This window comes from Aspergillus lucknowensis, assembly GCF_044049455.1.
Source record: "Aspergillus lucknowensis strain CBS 449.75 chromosome Unknown BJX67scaffold_4, whole genome shotgun sequence".
Classification (NCBI taxonomy): domain Eukaryota; kingdom Fungi; phylum Ascomycota; class Eurotiomycetes; order Eurotiales; family Aspergillaceae; genus Aspergillus; species Aspergillus lucknowensis.
Genome location: NW_027263548.1, coordinates 629684 through 645669, shown reverse-complemented (window position 1 = coordinate 645669; position 15986 = coordinate 629684). Strand labels below are relative to the sequence as shown.

At 52.5% G+C, this 15986-nt stretch overlaps 6 protein-coding genes across 6 annotated transcripts; 3 read left to right on the top strand and 3 right to left on the bottom strand.

The window, feature by feature from the left end:
- Positions 1 to 1084: 1084 nt before the first annotated feature.
- BJX67DRAFT_217147 (uncharacterized protein) lies at positions 1085 to 2345 on the bottom strand. Its single transcript, XM_071025671.1, has 2 exons — positions 2071 to 2345; positions 1085 to 1987 (listed from the first exon to the last, which is right to left on the bottom strand). Exons 1-2 carry the CDS (start codon positions 2074 to 2076, stop codon positions 1391 to 1393), a joined length of 603 nt encoding a protein of 200 aa, XP_070890097.1. The 5' UTR covers positions 2077 to 2345; the 3' UTR covers positions 1085 to 1390.
- BJX67DRAFT_217183 (uncharacterized protein) lies at positions 2287 to 3243 on the top strand. Its single transcript, XM_071025673.1, has 2 exons — positions 2287 to 3045; positions 3103 to 3243. Exons 1-2 carry the CDS (start codon positions 2616 to 2618, stop codon positions 3126 to 3128), a joined length of 456 nt encoding a protein of 151 aa, XP_070890096.1. The 5' UTR covers positions 2287 to 2615; the 3' UTR covers positions 3129 to 3243.
- A 2636-nt stretch (positions 3244 to 5879) lies between these two features.
- BJX67DRAFT_377719 (PXA domain-containing protein) lies at positions 5880 to 9561 on the bottom strand (the record flags this gene model as incomplete). Its single annotated transcript, XM_071032177.1, has 3 exons — positions 5880 to 6603; positions 8162 to 8978; positions 9042 to 9561. The coding sequence occupies 3 exons, from the start codon at positions 9559 to 9561 to the stop codon at positions 5880 to 5882; spliced, it is 2061 nt and encodes a 686-aa protein (XP_070890095.1).
- A 222-nt stretch (positions 9562 to 9783) lies between these two features.
- BJX67DRAFT_343605 (uridine-cytidine N-ribohydrolase) lies at positions 9784 to 11398 on the top strand. Its single transcript, XM_071028170.1, has 5 exons — positions 9784 to 9908; positions 9962 to 9969; positions 10048 to 10252; positions 10327 to 10643; positions 10708 to 11398. Exons 1-5 carry the CDS (start codon positions 9857 to 9859, stop codon positions 11251 to 11253), a joined length of 1128 nt encoding a protein of 375 aa, XP_070890094.1. The 5' UTR covers positions 9784 to 9856; the 3' UTR covers positions 11254 to 11398.
- BJX67DRAFT_216535 (enolase C-terminal domain-like protein) lies at positions 11373 to 12850 on the bottom strand. Its single transcript, XM_071025666.1, has 2 exons — positions 12516 to 12850; positions 11373 to 12468 (listed from the first exon to the last, which is right to left on the bottom strand). The coding sequence occupies exons 1-2, from the start codon at positions 12689 to 12691 to the stop codon at positions 11493 to 11495; spliced, it is 1152 nt and encodes a 383-aa protein (XP_070890093.1). The 5' UTR covers positions 12692 to 12850; the 3' UTR covers positions 11373 to 11492.
- Positions 12851 to 13335: 485 nt separating this feature from the next.
- BJX67DRAFT_216650 (GID4/VID24 family protein) lies at positions 13336 to 15706 on the top strand. The gene is made up of 3 exons (XM_071025668.1): positions 13336 to 13609; positions 13716 to 15255; positions 15306 to 15706. Exons 1-3 carry the CDS (start codon positions 13586 to 13588, stop codon positions 15494 to 15496), a joined length of 1755 nt encoding a protein of 584 aa, XP_070890092.1. The 5' UTR covers positions 13336 to 13585; the 3' UTR covers positions 15497 to 15706.
- The last annotated feature ends 280 nt before the right edge of the window (positions 15707 to 15986 follow it).

The following is a 15986-nucleotide window of genomic DNA, read 5'->3' as shown; positions in this document are numbered from 1 at the left end:
GGGCGGAGTCAGGTGCCCGCTCTCTTCCAGACGAATCAGATCCGCCGCCGAGTCAGAAAGTCTGCAAATGAGACTGAGGAGTCTGGTGTTCTTGCAAACTCGGGGGTTTGCAATCCACACACCGCTGCCATTTCCACGGCTTGATGAATTGCACAAATTTCTTTTTTTCGCGAAGATTTGCAGAGCTTAGACTGGCGGGCCGGAGTGGACCGCAGCGGGCCTTGTGGAGCGTGGGGTCCGAGCTTCCCTCGACCTTCACCACCGACGAGGAAGGTTCGTGTCACCCCCCGAAGGAACCATGCCGCCCGCCCAGCCTTGATAGGCCGAGCTTTTCTTCCAATCCCTGCTCGGCCTTAGTTGCAAAGAATAAATTGAAATCACGTCGTGCCCTCTGATTGGCGTATCTCAACCCCCAACTTGTTCTCTTGTGACAAAGTACGATGGCCGCAGATCAATCATGCTCCTCTGACTGGACGCCCTCACATATCAGGTTCTCAGAGCTTTTCCGAATGGAGTGCTTGGTGAAAGGATTCATGAACGAGCTCTTTCGCTCGTCTTGGCCTCTGAGCAGAGAGAGAGCGGCGCATGGTGTGGGCATCAGCAGCTCGAACCTCGTTCAGGATGGTGATAAAGATCAACATCGCGGCCTTTCTCCCCAAATCCGCCCCAATGACCGTTGTTTGATGGCGAAAGGCCCTGTCAACTTCTTCTCAATCTTCCAGCCGGTTTTCACATGCCCATGGCACTTTTCCAAGGTCGACCAATATTACGACTCATAGTGAAGGTGTCGTCCTCGATTGCCGTTTGTGGCGGGTATTTGGCTCACCGTCAGCATGCGACCGCCGAAAGGCCGTGTTGATTGAAATAACCATCCATCTTCCTTCACGGATGTCATTATCTGCAGGCTTTCGGTTCACCGGTTGCTCACGATCCGCTCCCTGTCCGTCAAAAACTCAGGGTGAGTTTTGAATGCTGAGCCGTCCTTCACGGGGAAGTTATCAGCTGTGTCAGCGAGTCAACAGCCATGGTTTTGTGGCCACAGACGATCTTCCCGAAATTTTTGGACCTGATCTCCATGCCTGATGGGTGGAGTAACAACTCGACGGATCGTGTCATACAAAAACCAAGCGCTTGTGTCATGGTCGCGACCAGAAGCGGGAAATGCGGAGCAAGAGCGAAAATAATATGGACACAAATCATGACTGCTGGAAAGGCCTGAAAGTTGAGGGAGGAGATCGCATTCTGCGAGCGTTCTTCTCTTTCGGCAGTCTCTTTGGCTCTCGTCCACGTCCTTTTTCCTTTATTCCATTTTCGTCCTTGTTCAGCTCCACTTTGGATCGGGGACATCGCCTGGGCTTTCAGACCCTCACCACTTCCCGCATTCCTCGAGTCAAGAAATCGTCATCGGTCTTCGGTGGGCTTCGGCGTGACAGCCGAGGCGGTCGAGATACACTGAGCCCCTGTGGCCCATTGCCTCCGTGTCATTTCCCGCCTGCGTTGGGCTTCGGTCCCTGGGAACATCGATGAAAAGGCGAAACGACGTGCTAAACGGTACCATGACACAATTTCGTACGAGACGTGACGAAAGCAACGGTACCGTCTTGTATCTGGACCTCAAATGCGATCCCTGTTCATCAATCTGGGAATTAGCCAACCAGCGGCCGACTCCCCCACCATTTCTGCAGAAGAGGATTTCGCTCTGGCCAATCGCAGTGCGGACTCGCTCTTTTTCGATCCTGTTCGCTCGCTCCTCCCGCCGTAATTTTAATCGATCTGTCCCTCTTCTCTTCTCGCCTCGAGTCTGTCCGGGATCCGGCCCCAGTCGCCGCAGAAATTGTGAAAAAACAGAGACGTAGAAAAAGAAAAAGAAAAAGGGAGAGTGGATTAGATGACCTGGACGGGAATGATAGCGAGCCGGGGTAGGACGAAGAGGTACCACTAGCTTCGGGCTCTCCATCGTCCACCATCCACACAGGCCTCTCGGAATCTTATACCACTCTTTCGCAAGGGCCGACAAGACTGCTTCGAGGCAATCGCTTTGTGGACGATGCCTTTTACTTTTTTGTGATCGTCCATCGTGCCTGTGCCTGCGCCCTGGCCTGACCAATTTTTAAACTCCGTCCATGCCTGACACGCATCCACATCCACCTTCCTGTCTGTCCTCTCCTCTCCCTTCCCTGTTCACCCACATTCTTGGATGCATACATGTTGCTTTTGGATAGCTCTTCTTAGGTCACCAGGATAAGCGTCTTCTGCCCATGCCTCCGACTGCTCCTCGCAGCTGTACTTGCGTATCGCTTCATTGCCCAGTGTTGAATATGCATCGTCTCCCTGGTCGTTCCATGCCCCGGCTCTAGACTGTCTTCTGCTTTACCGGCTTTTCTCTTTTTGCTTTTTTTTCCCACTCCTCCTCACGACCAATCTCCCCTCTCACCTCTTCTTCCTGTCAAACTCTGTTAGTGGCTCGATCGAGGGAGAAGGCTTTTCAGGTGAAAGACGAGCTTGTGTCGGTCCTGCAGCTTATAGTGTCGTCTTCTCCCGCCAACGCCCGCCGCTTCGTCAGTCCTTTGGCGCCTCCCGCCTTGCACTGTGCCCCCAGCCCAATTCGCACGACCATGGATACAGAGAGTCCTCATGCGCAAGACAATGGCTTTGCGCAGTCCCCCTGGGTGGATATGGGCGGGTTCCATCCAGCCGAGCACTCGCCACCAATGGAATATCACGGGTTTGGATACGGCGTTGTGCCATTAGATCCAGCTTACGGCGTCACAATACCTCCTCCATATGCACCTTTGCCTATGACGGTGCCCTCTAACGCTTGGCCAAGTATGCTCACCACCACTCAAGCCCCATTTCAACCGCCGGAGGTCCCAGTGGCACCAGTGCCCATTGCCCCCTCCGTATCACCAGTCGCCCCAGCTCCACCACCCCGGAAATCGTCCACCAGCAATTCGACGCCACGGAGGACGCTCACCGATGAGGACAGACGGCGGATGTGTCTCTATCACGAAGAGAACAAGACCGCCAAGCAGACAGATATTGGAGGTACGTCTCTTTCCTTTTCTCCTCCATGCGACGGGTTAACTAATGCATCGTGGGCAGCACTTTTTGGGGTAGAAAGAAGGTAAAGTTACCCCGGGGAGAGCCTTGTTTCTCAGAGCGTAAGGCCAAGACATTCTGACATCCTCATGAAGCACCGTTTCGAAAGTACTGCGGCAAAAGGACAAGTATCTGAACCCTGAGGATGGAAGCCGCTCACCCATCAAAAGGTCCAAGGGCCGAGTTCCGGACATTGAAAAGGCCCTCTCCAACTGGGTGAGAAATTACCAACGAGGTGGGCATGGTCTTAGTGACGAAATGATCAGAGAAAAGGCGCTCTTCTTTGCGAGCACCTGCGGCAGTCCCGACGGGAAAGAGAAAGTGCTGAGCAATAGCTGGTTGGAGAAATTCAAGCAGAAGAATAATTTACTCGGCGCAAAATCTCGAAAAGGATCCTTTGGTACCAAGAGTGATTCGGAGAGTCCAACTGGTTTGAGCATCAATTCGTCCCTGGGGTCCGCTGTACAATCACCTACCGTGCTTTCGCCTATTTCCCCAACTGGATTTGCGTCACCTTCCCCATTGTCCTCGGCGCACAGCCAGGAGAATATCAGAGGGGGTATCTCACGAGGGCCAGGTGATCTCGGAATCGACTTTCAACACGTGCACTCCAAGAACACGATCTCACTCGATACAACTTCCGCTTTCTCTCCCACATCCAACTTGGTTACCGAGAGTCCGTTCACACCCACCAGCCAGTCCCGCGTCTCTCCAACAGACGTAAACTTGAGCAGACCACGAAGTCAAACGTTTCCCCTCTCCAATACTGATCCCGTTTCCATGTCGGACGAACCGTCTGAGTCAAAAGTCACCAAAGAGCTTCTACCTGCAATGGAGGAGTCTTTCACCACGGAAGATCATGGCCAGAAATCCGCGTTGAATCTTGACACATTATCGGGCGCCATAAAGCGAAACCGAAGCAATCCCGAAATCCGAGCGAAAACCATATATCCTCCCCTCTATTCGAAATCCACAACTGTCTCCCCGATTAGCTCTCCAGGGTCTCCGACACAGGATGAAGCTCGCAAGGCCTTGGAGCTGGTAATGAGCTATTTCGAGAACCAACCATCTGGGCTGGGTGCCCAGGAGTACGTGACCATCGGCAAACTGATGGAGAGGCTGGAGCTTGCCAAAGCTCAACACCCTCCTACACTGCCGGGAGGTCTAACTCGGATCGACGAACACGACGATTCATCCCATCTCGTCAAGAAGAGAAGTGTTCATAACCTCGGGTAACGAGCGCCGTATCTACTCGACGCCTGGTCATGAGAATATGACATGACTACTCTGCCCATTTTCAACATACTCTCTTTCTCTTTCTGATCTCGGCTCTGGCCGGTTATCTATTACATTCTGGGTTTTTGGTTATTTATTGATTCCCTGTTTCACTAAGCAAACTGCACATTCTACTATATTTTGGGCAACACCGGATGATAAAGGCACTTGAGGGCGACCTCACTTTATACGATATTGACGGAGGATTACACCTGCTGGTCCTGAGGAACAGGAAGCATGTTGGGTATATTGGCGCAATTTCTTGGATTTTCCATCTTCTCCTACATCTCTCTATCTTTTCATGCATACTTCCCCGCCCTCTCTTTACCTCTCCCATATTTCCCTGGAGTCCTCGCCCTGTTTCTATATGATTTGCTCTCCAACATCGCACACTACACCTAAACCAAACCGCTCACGCGGAACTGCATTTGATTCCCCCTGTCCGTTGTTTCCTCCCATTCTATAATTCATCATTCATCATTCATCATCCATTTCTTGTCACGGCATATTTATCATATGGTCCCCTCCTTGACATGTCATGGATGACTCAATACAGGTTCAAGGCTGTGTTTTTCTTTTTCCTTTTTCCCACCTTTCCCGACTAATTATTCTCACCGCAATTTTTGCGTCATATTTCATCTCTCCGTACGGAGGGATTCTCCCCCGTCTCGCAGGACACCCAAGCAGAACTTTTATCCCATCCTTCCAGGCTGCCTCTCAAGGCTACATGAGGTGTACCCAAGACGTGATTTGGCAGTCGCAGGTACAGGAATGGTACCTCACTTCACCATCAATAACTGCATCTGGGAGAAGTCCACATCGGGTAGCTTGTCCTACCTAGGTACCCGACTTTACCTGACCCCTGCGGGACTGGGAGAGGCATATGTATCAGTTCACGGGGCGACGGACAGGCTGCAGCAGGCGCAGAGGCGCAGAGGCGCAGAGGTGCAGCACCACAGCCAATCGCCCGCAGCATTTACGGAGAACCTGGGTGCTCTGCATGCAGCTCGTCTTCTGATGGTCTATCGCTTACCGCTTTGAGCTGTTGGAGGGGCAAAGGCTTTGTCCCACACAGCTGATCGCACGATTCGAACCCGAACTGCGACGGATTCCGCCTTGGTCGAGGTCGGCGGCTAAGTTACTCTGGGGAGGACTTGCCTTGGTAAAGAAGTCTAATCTTCTTTGTCTCTTATCGGTTGCTCCGGGTACCGTTTGTGGTGCACATCTGATCTTATCTTATTTTTGGGAGAATTCGTCTTAGCACATTGCCCTTCCATATCTGGCTAAAGTCTATGCTGCGTTTATTCTCTGGGAGAAAACCGCATCAAATATCACTGTTTTATCGACAATTGTCCAAGAAATACGATATGCGATGTTGAGCCGATACGCCACGCCGGAAACAGGGTGAGGATGATCAATCATAGAAAGGATCATAATTAGCATTAATGCATGATTAAAGTGGGAATGATTAGAGCTGTACTGCGAAGAGAGGTAGTATCTTGAACTTAACCAGCGGCCAAAAAAAATCCTCTATCCTCCATCAACTCCCCAATGCTACGATCGGACAATTCAGGGAGGAGTCTTGCAAGCACCGACTCGATGATCGAATAGATCAGATGTTTGTTGCAGTATTCATCCGCGAAAAGATCGAGGATATCATTTTCGATCGCAGAGAGCAACAGCATTTCTTCCGCGTCACCGCACAAGGACCCGTTTGACGAGGCCAATTCCGATGATAGAGAACACTGATAGTCAAGGCGAGGCTCAGGCCCCTGTGAAACGTGCGGAGCTTGCGCGGGCGTCAAAATTTCCCCAAGGCTATTCTCGACTGAAATCCCAAATAGCCGGCGTGCGATTGGGCGAGGCATCAGGGAGAGAATGCCGACTGCGCACTTTCGCCTTATTGAGGCGATTTCGGCGGTTGACGGATGCTGCTGCTGATCCGGCGACAAGGGAGAAAATCCCGCCGTTGTCGCTGGAGGGACGGGCCTGATTGGGCTGCCGCCCGAGGCGACCGTCGCCTGCGTATCATTGTCGGTTGACGCTTGCAACCCTTCTGGAATTGGCGGAGTCGGGGTCGGAGTCGCCGTCAGCGCCTCGATGCGATTGACGCTTGCTCCAGGTTTTGGACGAGTGTTATGCGGGAAAAGCGCCTCTCGCGATGCAAGGAGGAGATTGGGTAACAAAGTGGGGGTTAGGACATACTCATGGATGGTTTCGTGGAGGAACCTGGTGGAGAATCGGGCAGTCAGTAAAAGGAAAATGTTTTCTATCTTGGCCGTGGCCTCATGAAAAGAGAAAAGCTCGCCCAGTGAGAGTATGAGCGATCGACTTGGAGAGCCAGTGGAGTTTGGGTTCCTGTCAAGCGTTTCCCTCATTGCAAGGATGTTCTGGGCGGCCTTTCCTTCTCTGCCCGTTTTGAGCAGTATGGGAAGACGACCCTGAGCCACCCATTCATCATTCGATGGGCGACAGAAAACAGGGTCTGCCCGACCAGAAGAAATCGAGGAGCTTTGACCAATTATTGGCACGACTGAAACCCCCCATCAGGACTCGAGATGTTCGCGACGAACCTCAATCTTCGGATCAAGAGGGTTTTCTCGTCGGCGCGTCCATCTTCAATCAGAGAGAACTACCAAGCAGCCATAAATTTTGGCGGGATTTCATAGGTCAACTGGCCAGGTCTGAACACGCCAGAGCTCTCCCCGGCTGCAGGTCGAATTTTAAAATTCGTCGAGATGAATTTCGCTGATTGGCCCGCAAAACAAAAATGCAAAGCAGGAGGACGGGCCCAGTGTCTTTTCGTGCGAAGGCTCGAAGGCTGACAAAAAGGCTGTCTCCTTCCGTGGGATTGCCGCAGGCGTCCGTGAGGCTGGTGTCAGAACTTGAGGAGCTGCCAAAGCAGTGAACGATTGTCGCCCCACCAACTCTCGACCTCCGCGTCCAGGACCTTCTTTGTTGCATTCAGTTTCCCAATGTCTTTGACGCAGGCTGGAGGGTGCTTGGATTGATTGTGCAGAGCGGAGTTGGACGGTGAAACTGGATCCAGCACGGGACGGAAAGGGCCGGTCCAATCTTTCCTGAGCAACCAGAAGCACTGAGTGGACGGGGCTGAGAGCAAAGACATTGAAATCTGAGTCGCGAGACAAGACCAATCGCCGAATGGTGTGACCCTCAATCCCCGGCTGTCCTCGAGGGGAAAGAGTCTGGGCAAGTGGCGACCAAAATAATGCGCGCAAACAGTCCCCAAAGGCACGCACGAAATGAGAAATGATCCCGACAAAATGGCCAGGGTTCTGTCGGGGGGATTCCCTCTCCTCTCATCAACCGTATTGTCGATACGTGCACGGTTATTTAACGGTAAATTGTGGTCCAGGCGTGTAACACGAATACCTGACGGTACGAGCGAATGAAAGCCGAGAGCTTCAGATTGCGAAGGATGGGCGGAGCACCCAGTAGCGGATCAAGTGATCGGTGCAGCATGCGAGCAATGTAAATCCACTGCATTGACGTCCCGCTCGTCTTCGACCCTCTTCCAATGACTCGCCTGAAACCGCCAGTCTGAGAAAGCACTTGCCAGCGCCATTCGTAGATCATTGTGCGGAGATCGAACCATCTTCGACTTGCTCCACAGCCTATTCGCCGACAGCTCTCAACACTCGAGATTCTCCGATTCCTTCAAGCCAGGCCCGTACCATGTGGGCAAGCCCGTGACATTTGGCGCAGCGAATGAGGGGCCAGGAAGGGAAAAACAGCTGAGAGATTCCAAATCAAAAGAGCGACTCACCTGTCAAGAACACTGCCGGAGTCTCCTACCTTTCCTGGACCAGCCAGAATTAAGTACTGAAAGAGGGCAAGGAGTCCCCCGAGCCATGGCATCCGCCGGGGAACATCAAACAGCTGAGCCAACATGCCATAGAGTCGATAGTCAAGCACGGGGCGCTTTGCGATGCAATCGTGTTTGGGGAGTGGCTCGTCCACAAGACTGCCTGGAGGACTCGAGCGCGAAGTTACAATCGCTGGGGGTGTCGATGCAACGCGAAGGAGTCCCGCTACGATGAAACGTAGAGTGACAAATACCAGGAAGCCATACTGAAGGATGTGCCATATTCCGCTTGTGACTCGTGATTTGATAGTAGATGACGAGTGGCTACTCTCGCTGTTTTTGGGCGGCGAAAGCAGACCAAACTGTCGTAATTGATCCTTGCGAGATGATACCGTTCCAGCCGAACTATCCCCAGGTTCGAGATGATCTTTCCTCGAAAGCACCTCAAGCAGCTTTGTCATACTTGCCCACAGAAACCAGCCCTGGCACACCTTTCCACTCACTTCGTCTCCTAGTATGAGATCCCCTAAGATATCATTCATCAGGGTCCGCAGACAAGCATTCTCGAGATCTTCGGTGGGAAGAAGCACGGCCAAAACGCCTTTCACCAGTAGCCGTCGATATACCGCTTCGTTTTCCCGCTGCGCCGAAACAGATTCAGGATCTGAGGTATCTAGAACCGGTGAGAGGGCCGGATGGGGGTTCAAAGCATGGTAGATCTCGCGAGAAGAAGGGGACAAGCCGGATGAGTGAGACTGTTCCTTGGCCATTCGATACGCTGATTCCGAAGGGAGCGATGTTTAGTGAGCGACGCGGCAGAATAGATTGGCATGATACTCACCTGCGACGTGTGCCTCTACTAGGGCAGGAAGCTCGTCCAGAACCAACTGTGTAATATCTATTTCCCGCAACCTTTGCTCAAGCGCCCGAGAGCAGTGCGCGACCACCTGAAGGACCTCATTGATAAAGGTCTGATCAGATGTAATCTTCGAATACCAAGGGGAGACAAACTCCTTGATAATAATCGCAATAAGGCCGTAGAGTTGGCGGTCCACGTCATTAGAGCTTGTAAGCGGGGGTAGGAACTCCTCCGGAGCATACGGTGAAATAGCTCCGCCATGGCTCCCAGACTGAGGGCAGAGCACGCGTCTAATCAGGGCAGCTGTGGCCTTGTCGCCCGTCGCATTGTTCAGTTCATCGCGACTAACGTTCTTTGGCAGCTGCGGACGTTGAGAGCCTTGTGAGGGGCTAATGGTAGTTGACGAACCTGGGACGGCTGTTGACTTGGAGCTCGATGTCGTCGGGCCCGCCTTGAGGTGGGAGATGGGATGGAGGCCCGAAGGAGAAGGGTCGGTGGTCATTTCATCGCAGGGAGTCGAGCTTTGACTGTTGGAAAGCAGTAGGATCTCATGTTTGATGCAACATCGGGGAACTGAGCAGAGAGCTCCTGCTCAGTTGCGTGAGAGACGGTCTGGTGCACGTGCTGCAGCTGGTTTCCCCAATCCGGAAAGTAGGGCTCAGGGCTGTGATACGGTCGAGCTTATCGCAGGCATCCCCCGCCTCCTTCCAAGGTTGCTGTCCCTCGGTCTGCGTACATGCGGGGTGAGAGGAGCCATTACAGTGCGCTCAATAAATTGACGTTTGGAATATCGGGCCATGAGCGCCGCAACAGACGCGCCGATTCCCCTCTGGTTAGATTGTGATCCTGGTTTGCTGCCCATATATCTCCTCGTGCCCGTCGGCGCTGATCATTGCTCCCAGGGCACGATGTAAGCGTGATCTACCAACTACTCATTCCCCATCGCATGTATGATCTGCCTGAAGCGTTACCTGACTCCCAAATGTAGGACGCATTTGCAATTCTACTCGCAACTCATCATCCCTCGTTGAATCTCCTGGGGATCACAACGATTCATGGGAATGCCTCTCTGGAAAACACTACCGTCAATGCCACGAGGGTTCTAGAGGCAATTGGAAGACCAGATATTCCTGTCTATCCAGGGACATCAAAGCCATTTTGCAGACCCGCAGTGCACGCGCCGAACATCCATGGTCAGTAGTTATTCAATAGCCATAATAGCCATATCCTCCGGACGAGGCTAACCATCGCAATGCTTGGAACACAGGCGACTCGGGAATCGACGGCACCGAACTTCTGCCGAAGGCCTCAAGAGCGCCAATAACGGACAAGAACCCCATTCTTGCCATGCGTGACGCCCTCATGGCGCAACCCAAAGGCACCTCTTGGGTCGTAGCCACAGGTACATTGACCAACGTTGCCTTGTTGTTCGCAACCTTTCCCGAAGTCGCGCCGCATATCAAAGGCCTAAGTATTATGGGTGGTGGTGTTGGCGATGGATTCTCGGAGGCCCCAATCAGCAGATTGGATGGGCACGAGAGCAGGATTGGCAATGTGACTCCTCTAGCTGAATTCAACATATACGTATGTCGCTCGCTCAATAGCAATTGTGGCTATGACTTCTTTCTGACGATGAGCCCCGTTATAGTGCGATCCAGAGTCCTCTCAATCCATTTTCAGTAACCCAACTCTTGCGTCAAAAACAATTCTGATGACACTAGACTTAACACACCAAGTCCTCGCGTCGCGAACCATACAGACCCGGATCCTTCATGCAGACAACGATCCATCTGCGCCCCCTACTGTCCTCCGCCAAATGCTATATGAACTATTACTCTTCTTCGCATCAACCTACGAGACCGAGTTTGGCCTTACAACAGGACCCCCACTGCACGACCCCCTCGCTGTCGCCGCAATTCTCTCCACACTCAATCACGAATTCGCCAGTAAACATCCTAATGGAGTTCTCAAATTCGATGACCGCGATGGAGAACGATTTGCCGTCACCGTTATCACCGATGGCCTCCATGGAACGGACATTGCGCTTGTTGGACAATTGGGTCGCTCAGTAGTCGCCAGCCACCCGAGTGGAGTTACCATTCCCCGTGGGGTGGACCTGGAAACCTTCTGGGGTATGATTCTTGATTGCATTAGACGTGCGGATGAATTAAATACTGCACGCTCGGCAGCCTGAGTTATCAATCATGCGTCGATTCTTCCGAATCAAGAGAGATGCTGCGAAGCCCATATAGAGTCGTAATCATGTACATACGCGAGATATTAGAACGGACAGATGGCATCGAGAGATATAAATCCCGAATATAACGTCGTTTCTAGTCATTTCTGTGTCAACCCACACAACGCGCTATGCCAAAGAATACAAAAAAACCAAACTCATCGCCCCATTATGACGCCTGTAGTCTAATCTACCCGTTACCATTCCCTAAGACCTCCATCCGGACCAAAGAACTCCTTGGGTAGCCACGGCTCGGTAGTCCGCGAGACACGTCGGACAACTTCCTCGTCAACCTCGATACCCAACCCAGGCGCTGTGAGAGCGTCCACATAACCATCCTTCACGGCAAACACATTCGCATCCTTCACATAGCTCGTGATGTCGTAGTCACCTGCCTCGGTGTTGTAATGGATCCCCAAGCTCATCTCCTGGATAACGAAGTTCGGTGTCGCAAGGTCGACTTGCATACAAGCTGCGAGTGCAATGGGGCCAAGCGGGCAATGCGGCGCAATAGCAACGTCGTACGTTTCTGCCATGGAAGCAATGCGACGCAGTTCGGATATTCCCCCGCAATGACTGATATCGGGCTGGAGGATGTCAACACTTGCATCTTCGAGAAACCGTTTGACATCCCACCGACTGTAGAGGCGCTCGCCGAGGGCGATGGGGCAGGAGACCTGATCTGAGAGCTGCTTAATACCCTCAGGGTGTTCGGAGAGTAGCGGTTCTTCCAGGAAAAGTGGACGGTGGGGCTCAAGTGCTTTCGCTAGCTGCTTTGCCATCGGCTTGTGCAAACGGCCGTGGAAGTCTAGGGCAGCATCGAGTCCTAGGGCATTGACAGCCTTCAAACGCTCAACGCTAGAGTCAAGCGCACTGGGCGAATCGAGCCAGTTGATGTCTTCTGTTGCATTCATCTTGATAGCCTTAAATCCTTGTGCAAGACGGGCTTTACCCGCGGCTTCCACATCGGAAGGACGGTCGCCGCCAATCCAGGCGTATACAGAGAGCTTGTTTCGGACTTTGCCGCCAATAAGTTGGTGGATGGGTACACCAAGTTTACAGCCCTTGAGATCCCAAAGCGCGATGTCAATCCCGGAAATCGCGGACATAAAGACAGGGCCGCCGCGGTAGAAGCCAAGACGCCAGGCCATCTGCCAGATGTGCTCGATATCACTACTATCGGTAAGTTTAGGTATAGAGAGCGCTTCTCCCAAACATACTCAGCTTCATATCCTTGGAATCGCTTAATGAGGGCATTGAGAGTACCCTCAACAGCCTCAGTATGACCTTCTAGTGTACTCTCACCCCAGCCATAATTGCCGTCTTCGTCCACGACCTTAACGAACAGCCATCGAGGCAGGACGCGGAAGTATTCGATGGTCTTGATCTTGGCCATGGGTATATCACAAACAGGACGGGGAGACGGAGTCAAGAACAGGGAGAGTTAACCAGGAGAGGCGGACATGGGAGAAAGATGAAGGCACGACCAGAGAGCTGCCCTTCTTGTATTGATCCATGTCCGTCGGACAGTCGGAGTTGCTCCGCTAAATCTGCCCGAGCTACCGACGAGTGTTTCAAGAGAGGGAAAATACAGCGAGATAGGATGCGTGAGAGCATTCTCCAACTTGTCCTTTTCGAGAGCAACACAGCGCTCTGTCTTCTTTGGAGTTGGCTGAGAAGGCTCGTATTCGGGGACGACGATGGAAGGATCGGCTCACACCGGACGAGCGGTGGAGCAATTCAGATCCATGTTGTGCTGTCGAAACGTCGAAACTGGGGGCCCAATTAATATGGAAGCGTGAAACGAGAACGAAGGCACAAAACGATGGTGCGAACCCAGGTGGCGATGGCGAGGGCGAGAGAGAAAGTGACGCATGCAGTGGGAGACTTCTGAATCGGATTGACAACAATGAAAGAGAAGTAATTGCTCAAGACGAAACAAGGTCAGAATCTCGCACTATTTTGTATACAATCGAGGGAAGTCTCGGCCGAGGGGATCAGAGCAGAGGTCGACGAGGAGATCGCGACGAGAGGCTCGCCTTGGATAGCTTCCTGTTTCCTTTTTCCTCTCTCACTTTCTCCACGGCTTCTCGCCTCGCTTCTTTGCTTTTCCTCTCCCCATTCATCCACCCTCACGTCCCCTTCCATCCTCAGCCCATTCACTCCGCTCGTTTCCCTCTTCCTCTCCCTTCGTGAACGGTCTCTCGCTGCATGTCTCCTCCCCACTGGCGCATCGTCTCTGCGCCATCTCCTTACGACGAGCCCACCAGCAGCAGAATTCTCGGATATCATGCCCCCGGTCAATTCGCCTTCTGTATGTCTTCCCATTTGTTCTTGTTACCAGCTCCGCCTGGTAGAATCGCCGGAGAGGAATCTAACAGTCTGTTTCACGGCTCTTACTTACCTATCTTTCTCCACAGGATGCCCCCTCCCGATCGCCCTTGGCCGCTTCATCCTCTCTGCAGTCCCTCCCCGCCGTCGTTTCCGGTGATGCCCATGATGATAACGTGAGTTTCCTGCGGTCTCGTGTGCGCTCTCCCCCGGACCCCTCCTCGTCTCTGCTCAGTCGCCAGCGCCGTCGCCGACAACAAATTCTGTCCGAATTCGATATTAGCCCGATGGACTTAGAGGACGCTAACATGCTCATGTCGGTTGAAATCAACCGTCGCATACCCATCCTGCGCCGCCAGCGCGACGGCTCTAATGAGGGGAATTACAACACCATGAATAACAGTAATTTGCCAAACTACGAAGGCCGAGACTCGAATTTCCGTTCGCTTTATGGCTGGGCGCCCGCATCCGACGACGATGATGACGATATTCAGTCGCCGCCGATACACAACAACGCACTTTCATCATGGCTTGGTCGGCTTTCCGAACGCAGCTCTTCACGGCGATCTGGACGTCGCGAGACTGCCCCCAGAAACCCCCAGACGTTGCCGACCGAGCCATCGGAGAGCATTCATCAACAGAACAGCATTCCAGGGTCGTCAGCAGAAGCTCTGCTGCAGTCAACACCACGTCAATCCCGATTCTCCAGAACACGGACGCTCCACGATTACCTTCTTGACCGTGAAAGAGCGGGTCAGCTTTCAGCCGAGAGTCAAGAACGACCTAGTGTTGCGGCCCCATCTCGAGCTTATCGCTTCCTTCCTAGCGGCCGTAGTGAGCCACATCGTGTTCTGACACACAACGACCTTCACGCCCGAGTCAGCGCTCATCGGCAGATGCACTTGGAGAATCCACCCAGCTCCCGGTTGAAAGAAACCATCCGCTACCTCGACAGATTACGCTACTCAAGTTCTTTCGAGGAAAGTTTGACCTCCGCGGCCGCCGGAGGATTCGTACAACTAGATCTTCTCGCATGGGATGAAGACGACTTCATTCTTGACACAGCCTCAATATCTCCGCCGCCTCAATGTTCCTGGCTTCGCGCGGGCATGACATTCTCAGGCTTCCAGCGGGCTGCATGCAGTACCAGCGTCATTCTTCCTCCACAAGGCCCGAGTTCGTCGTCCAACAATCCGATGATCGTCAATGGTAGTGACCAAAGCCGCATCAGCGTGCAAACAACGAATGGAAGACGGTACCTCGCTAGCCAGATTTATGGCGTAGGAGGCGGGAAGGACGAGAATTGGCCTGTCAGAGTCACCGTCCACAACATCAACACCCAGGACATGACACTTTCGGGAACTATGGAAGCGTACAATATCCCGGACAAGACGTCACCATCCCATGATGCGCATATCGTAACGTTCTTGGAAGGAGAGATTATCGACTTCAACGCGCACACACTGGAGACAAAAAATTTCAAGGCAGACGCAGAAATCGATAGCACTTATTGGAGGGAGCTGCAGCCTTTCAAGAATCTAACTGATGAAGAGATGACAAGGAAGCTTGTGAGTCGAAAGTGGATTACGGACGAGCTGTGCAAGGGGTGGATCCTCATGAGATGGAAGGGTTTGTCTCGATCTCCATATTTCTCTCAAATTCTAGCTAACGGGTTGTAGAACGATGTTTCATCACTCCTACCGATGCACGGCAGGGACTCACAATTTCCGGCTTCTACTATATCTCTCTTAACCGCGAAAGTGGTCATATTGAAGGGCTGTACTACGACCCCGGCAGCTCACCATACCAGCAGTTGTCATTGAAGCCGGAGACCAGTAAGATGGTTCGACCATCGTATAGTTTCCGGTAGTTGATTGTTCTTGCGCTGCTATTCCGGGAACTGGGCGTTTGGCTTTGGGATACCACGATACAACTTGCATTAGTTGGTGTTGTTTACTGTCAATTTTCTCACCATCATGTTGCCCAAATGGATCATCTAAGCAATGCTTTCTGTGAGGCAATGAAACAAATTACGAAGTATCTCAGCAGAGCCTTGACATCATCCTATACGCAAAACGTGTCAAGCGTATCATCTGAATCCTTGATTTTATTTTCTTTCATGGATGGATTCTCGGCATAAGGCAGACATGGCGCATTAGGTACTCGTAAGTATGATAAGACATGACCCAAAATCCTCACGGGCGCTCAAAAGGTCCCCCCCATCGACGTGCGACGAAGACGCAAATCCCACCCAGCAAATCCAGATCACATCATATCACCCATATATTGCGTTTCTGCATCCCTGCCGAATCGAGCGCAATCCACTGAGCCACAGCCCAAGGATGGACGGGGTACTGAGT

Bases quoted from the DNA above. Each gene is read 5' to 3' on its own strand.
- BJX67DRAFT_217183 (XM_071025673.1), top strand. From the start codon at position 2,616: ATGGATACAGAGAGTCCTCATGCGCAAGACAATGGCTTTGCGCAGTCC. The intron at 3,046-3,102 runs GTACGTCTCTTT...CATCGTGGGCAG, and splicing joins CAAGCAGACAGATATTGGAG to CACTTTTTGGGGTAGAAAGA.
- BJX67DRAFT_343605 (XM_071028170.1), top strand. From the start codon at position 9,857: ATGAGCGCCGCAACAGACGCGCCGATTCCCCTCTGGTTAGATTGTGAT. The intron at 10,253-10,326 runs GTCAGTAGTTAT...CTTGGAACACAG, and splicing joins GCACGCGCCGAACATCCATG to GCGACTCGGGAATCGACGGC. The intron at 10,644-10,707 runs GTATGTCGCTCG...GCCCCGTTATAG, and splicing joins TAGCTGAATTCAACATATAC to TGCGATCCAGAGTCCTCTCA.
- BJX67DRAFT_216535 (XM_071025666.1), bottom strand. From the start codon at position 12,691: ATGGCCAAGATCAAGACCATCGAATACTTCCGCGTCCTGCCTCGATGG. The intron at 12,469-12,515 runs GTATGTTTGGGA...TACCGATAGTAG, and splicing joins TTCCAAGGATATGAAGCTGA to TGATATCGAGCACATCTGGC.
- BJX67DRAFT_216650 (XM_071025668.1), top strand. From the start codon at position 13,586: ATGCCCCCGGTCAATTCGCCTTCT. The intron at 13,610-13,715 runs GTATGTCTTCCC...CTTTCTCCACAG, and splicing joins CCCCGGTCAATTCGCCTTCT to GATGCCCCCTCCCGATCGCC. The intron at 15,256-15,305 runs GTTTGTCTCGAT...AACGGGTTGTAG, and splicing joins GATCCTCATGAGATGGAAGG to AACGATGTTTCATCACTCCT.